This window comes from Oncorhynchus masou, chromosome 24, assembly GCF_036934945.1.
Source record: "Oncorhynchus masou masou isolate Uvic2021 chromosome 24, UVic_Omas_1.1, whole genome shotgun sequence".
Taxonomy (NCBI): domain Eukaryota; kingdom Metazoa; phylum Chordata; class Actinopteri; order Salmoniformes; family Salmonidae; genus Oncorhynchus; species Oncorhynchus masou.
Genome location: NC_088235.1, coordinates 110400498 through 110405392, shown reverse-complemented (window position 1 = coordinate 110405392; position 4895 = coordinate 110400498). Strand labels below are relative to the sequence as shown.

The window sequence follows — 4895 nt, the reverse complement described above, 5'->3', positions numbered from 1 at the left end:
GTCTCACGGCTGCTTATAGGGCAGGCCTCATCGTGTCAGTAGACATATAGACTACTACTGGTTTCTGTTTGTTGACAGTCAGACACCCTTTACTGAACACACTGTTGAGACCCTCTCTCTCTCTCCAACTTCATTGTTCTCTCAATGTGAGATTATAAACATACTCATTTATTTATTGTCCTTCTGGGATTTGGAGACACAATATGGGCCCAGTTAGTTCCTCTCCTATTCTTGGTAAGCGAGCGGAGCAGAGCGGAGGTCTATTTCCTGGTGGGCTGGGGTCAGCTGGAGGTCTGTTTCCTGGTTGAGAGTGGGCTGGGGTCAGCTGGGGGTCTGGTTCCTGGTTGAGAGTGGGCTGTGGTCAGCTGGGGGTCTGGTTCCTGGTTGAGAGTGGGCTGTGGTCAGCTGGGGGTCTGGTTCCTGGTTGAGAGTGGGCTGTGGTCAGCTGGGGGTCTGGTTCCTGGTTGAGAGTGGGCTGTGGTCAGCTGGGGGTCTGGTTCCTGGTTGAGAGTGGGCTGTGGTCAGCTGGAGGTCTGGTTCCTGGTTGAGAGTGGGCTGTGGTCAGCTGGGGGTCTGGTTCCTGGTTGAGAGTGGGCTGTGGTCAGCTGGGGGTCTGGTTCCTGGTTGAGAGTGGGCTGTGGTCAGCTGGGGGTCTGGTTCCTGGTTGAGAGTGGGCTGTGGTCAGCTGGAGGTCTGGTTCCTGGTTGAGAGTGGGCTGTGGTCAGCTGGGGGTCTGGTTCCTGGTTGAGAGTGGGCTGTGGTCAGCTGGGGGTCTGGTTCCTGGTTGAGAGTGGGCTGTGGTCAGCTGGGGGTCTGGTTCCTGGTTGAGAGTGGGCTGTGGTCAGCTGGAGGTCTGGTTCCTGGTTGGGCTGGGACTGAAGATGGGACTGAGGATGGGACTGGTACTGGTGCTGGGCTTGGTGCTGGGCTTGGTGCTGGGCTTGGTGTTGGACTTGGTGCTGGGATTGGTGCTGGTGCTGGGCTTGGTGCTGGGGTTGGGCTTGGTGCTGGGCTTGGTGCTGGGCTTGGTGTTGGGCTTGGTGCTGGGCTTGGTGTTGGGCTTGGTGCTGGTGTTGGGCTTGGTGCTGGTGCTGGGCTTGGTGCTGTGGTTGGTACTGGTGTTGGGCTTGGTGCTGGTGTTGGGCTTGGTGCTGGTGCTGGGCTTGGTGCTGGTTTTGGGCTTGGTGCTGGTGCTGGTTTTGGGCTTGGTGCTGGGCTTGGTGCTGGTGCTGGGCTTGGTGCTGGGCTTGGTGCTGGGCTTGGTGCTGGGCATGGTGCTGGGCTTGGTGTTGGGCTTGGTGCTGGTGTTGGGCTTGGTGCTGGTGCTGGGCTTGGTGCTGTGGTTGGTACTGGTGTTGGGCTTGGTGCTGGTGTTGGGCTTGGTGCTGGTGCTGGGCTTGGTGCTGGTTTTGGGCTTGGTGCTGGTTTTGGGCTTGGTGCTGGGCTTGGTGCTGGTTTTGGGCTTGGTGCTGGTTTTGGGCTTGGTGCTGGGCTTGCTGCTGGTGCTGGGCTTGGTGCTGGTTTTGGGCTTGGTGCTGGGCTTGCTGCTGGTGCTGGGCTTGGTGCTGGGCTTGGTGCTGTGCTTGGTACTGGTGTTGGGCTTGGTGCTGTGGTTGAGGAGTCCAGGCCACACACACCTCATCTGGCTGTCTCTGGAACACCTCTCTGACAGGGTTCGGTCCGGGACTGGAGGAAAAGAAAATGAATCAACGTTTGACAGTTTGTTTGGCTTCTTCTCGCTACTATGGAAACGAAAAGGGGAAATTGTTTTGTGAGGTGAATTTACCGACAGTGGCAGCACTAGTGGAGCCTCAGTTCCCCCTGTATTTGATGGGGTTAACAGCCGACATGAAAAAAATACTACAGTTTACTATAGAATACTACAGTACGTAACATATCATTTTAGAGTAAACAGTAGTATACTGCAGAAAACTATCGTAAATAATACAGGTTTTTAATTTGCATATAGCTTGCTCTTTCCCCACCCACATATCGCAGTTTGTGCCCACCCATAAAGTGAGAAACTACACACCAAGTATAGACCACGTATTGAGTTGCCTACAGGTTATAGAAAAGAGCAGAAGCTCTGAACTCTCTGCTCAGAATGCAGACCTACTTACTTACAGGTTATAGAGAAGAGCAGAAGCTCTGAACTCTCTGTTCAGAATGCAGACCTACTTACTTACTTACAGGTTATGGAAAAAGGTTTTTTAGTATTTCTTCAGTGGGGATTCCTAGAGGAGATATCCTCCACTTCTATGTCAAAGATAATAAAACAAAAGCACTTTAGTAAATACTACAGAAATGTCTGCATAAACACTATAGTATATACAACAGTATACTACAGTCCGTAAAAATGAATACAGTAAATATTACAGTATACTACAGTATCTGTCTGCAAAAACATTACAGTAAATACTACAGTAATGTCTGCAAAAACATTACAATAAATACTACAGTATACTACAGTAATGTCCGCAAAAACATTACAGTAAATATTACAGTATACTACGATCCGCAAAACACTGTATTGATTACGATAGTTTATACGACAGTTTTCTTTTTCTGCAGTATTTAAACTATAGTTAACTGTAAACACTGCAGGACACACTACAGTGAATACTTTCGTATTTTCTACCACATTAGAATTTAGTATTTTTTTAGTGTGAGAGAGAGAACGTTGTCCCTTTTTAAGATCACTTGTCAACCTGCCCCTTAACAAGGACACAGAGCAGGCGTAATTATCGCCTTGGATGTGGCGTTGTGTTGTGTTGTTGTATGCATTCAGGATGGGTGGTGGTGGTGGTGTGGGGGCTTGGCTAGTTTCCTCTGTAAACACACTGATACAATGCTGCCGCCTCCTACACATACTCACATACACAGCTTACGGCCACAGGGAGCAATTTGGTCGCACCGCTTTCCGATTTGGTCCCGCAGTGTTCCAGAGAATACGACTTAGTCCAGTGAGACATTCCTCCCCCTGGGGAACAGGGGAAACATGAAAAAAGGTAGGGAGAGATGGAGGAGCAGATAGTGTAGGTGACTTGTCAAGGCACATCTTCCAGGTCCGGCCCGGGCCCGAGTGGACACAGGGTGGCATTGTCGCGTCCCAGTGTCGTAGGAATCCTGAGAATGTTTTTCCTCTTCTGCGATCTCTAATCACAAACTCACAATCTTACAGGTTTAATTTTCAACTGGAAAAGCAGATTGATATAGACAAGTTAAACAAACAACCACATCTCCCTGGCTGTCTGAATGGTGATGGTCACTTTGGAGAAAAACAAGTTGTCTACCAACTACGGAAATATCTATCCTTCCTAACAACACAAGTGAAAAAGGTTTTTTAAACAGAAGCAAACAGAACAAAACGGGGATAAACATACTTGAATTTGTCAAATAGAAACTCTCGTTTGCAACTGTTGAACTAATGATTACACCCTACAGCAGCAGCTCGATGCAGGCAAGAGTGTGCAAGTGTGCTGGAGGAATGAGGGCCTGGGGGTTGGAGGAGTTGTATGGGTGGGGGGAGTAGATGGCTGGGGGGCTGGAGGAATGAGGGCCTGGGGGTTGGAGGAGTTGTATGGGTGGGGGAGTAGATGGCTGGGGGCTGGAGGAATGAGGGCCTGGGGGTTGGAGGAGTTGTATGGGTGGGGGAGTAGATGGCTGGGGGCTGGAGGAATGAGGGCCTGGGGGTTGAAGGAGTTGTAGGGGTGGGGGAGTAGATGGCTGGGGGGCTGGAGGAATGAGGGCCTGGGGGTTGAAGGAGTTGTAGGGGTGGGGGGAGTAGATGGCTAGGGGGCTGGAGGAATGAGGGCCTGGGGGTTGAAGGAGTTGTAGGGGTGGGGGAGTAGATGGCTGGGGGCTGGAGGAATGAGGGCCTGGGGGTTGAAGGAGTTGTAGGGGTGGGGGGAGTAGATGGCTGGGGGGCTGGAGGAATGAGGGCCTGGGGGTTGAAGGAGTTGTATGGGTGGGGTGGGGGGTGGGGGTAGATGGCTGGGGGGCTGGAGGATTTGGAGGTGAAGGGGTGGGTGGTGGGGTTCACCATGGACACAGTCCCCTTCCTGACCTTCTGACTGTTTATTTGGCTGATGAGGCCCCCTGCGTCCCCTGCTTCCCATGTCTGTATACATTACATACAATCTACAATACAGCTGGTATTACTAAAACAAAGTCTCCTCTATACACTGAGTGTACAAAACATTAAGAACACCTTCCACCTGGTGTCTACGTCATGGAAAGAGCAGGTGTTCCTAATGTTTTGTGCACTCGGTGTATATGCACTATACTGTTTTGTACACTTGTTCAAACACTCAGGATTGTTCAGAGTGTTGTAAATACACTTTAATGAGACTGAACATGAGGAGAATGGGGTGTGCTGACTGCCGAGGGGTAAATAACCCCCTCTAGTCTGTTGACACACCGGTGTGTCAATCCAAGTAACATAATACAAAAATCTACATTAAATCTACATTAAAAAGCCGTCAGTTTAAACTAGAGATCTGTTATTTTTTGCATTGGCTGCATCTCAATCCACCTCATCCACCTCTGTGGCACTTCCACGTCTGTGGTGAAAGGTGATGGAGCCAGAGCGGTTGTTTGTCAGAACGGTGATGGAGCCAGAGCGGTTGTTTGTCAGAACGGTGATGGAGCCAGAGTGGTTGTTTGTCAGAACGGTGACGGAGCCAGAGCGGATGTTTGTCAGAACGGTGACGGAGCCAGAGCGGATGTTTGTCAGAACGGTGATGGAGCCAGAGCGGTTGTTTGTCAGAACGGTGATGGAGCCAGAGCGGTTGTTTGTCAGAACGGTGACGGAGCCAGAGCGGATGTTTGTCAGAACGGTGACGGAGCCAGAGCGGATGTTTGTCAGAACGGTGATGGAGCCAGAGCGGTTGTTT

The 4895-nt window shown here is 50.7% G+C and overlaps 1 protein-coding gene across 1 annotated transcript; it reads right to left on the bottom strand.

Annotated features, from left to right (window-relative positions):
* Positions 1 to 841: 841 nt before the first annotated feature.
* Positions 842 to 1642, bottom strand: LOC135511514 (salivary glue protein Sgs-3-like). Its single transcript, XM_064933004.1, has one exon. It carries the CDS (start codon positions 1640 to 1642, stop codon positions 842 to 844), a length of 801 nt encoding a protein of 266 aa, XP_064789076.1.
* Positions 1643 to 4895: the final 3253 nt, after the last annotated feature.

Bases quoted from the DNA above. Each gene is read 5' to 3' on its own strand.
- LOC135511514 (XM_064933004.1), bottom strand. From the start codon at position 1,642: ATGAGGTGTGTGTGGCCTGGACTCCTCAACCACAGCACCAAGCCCAAC.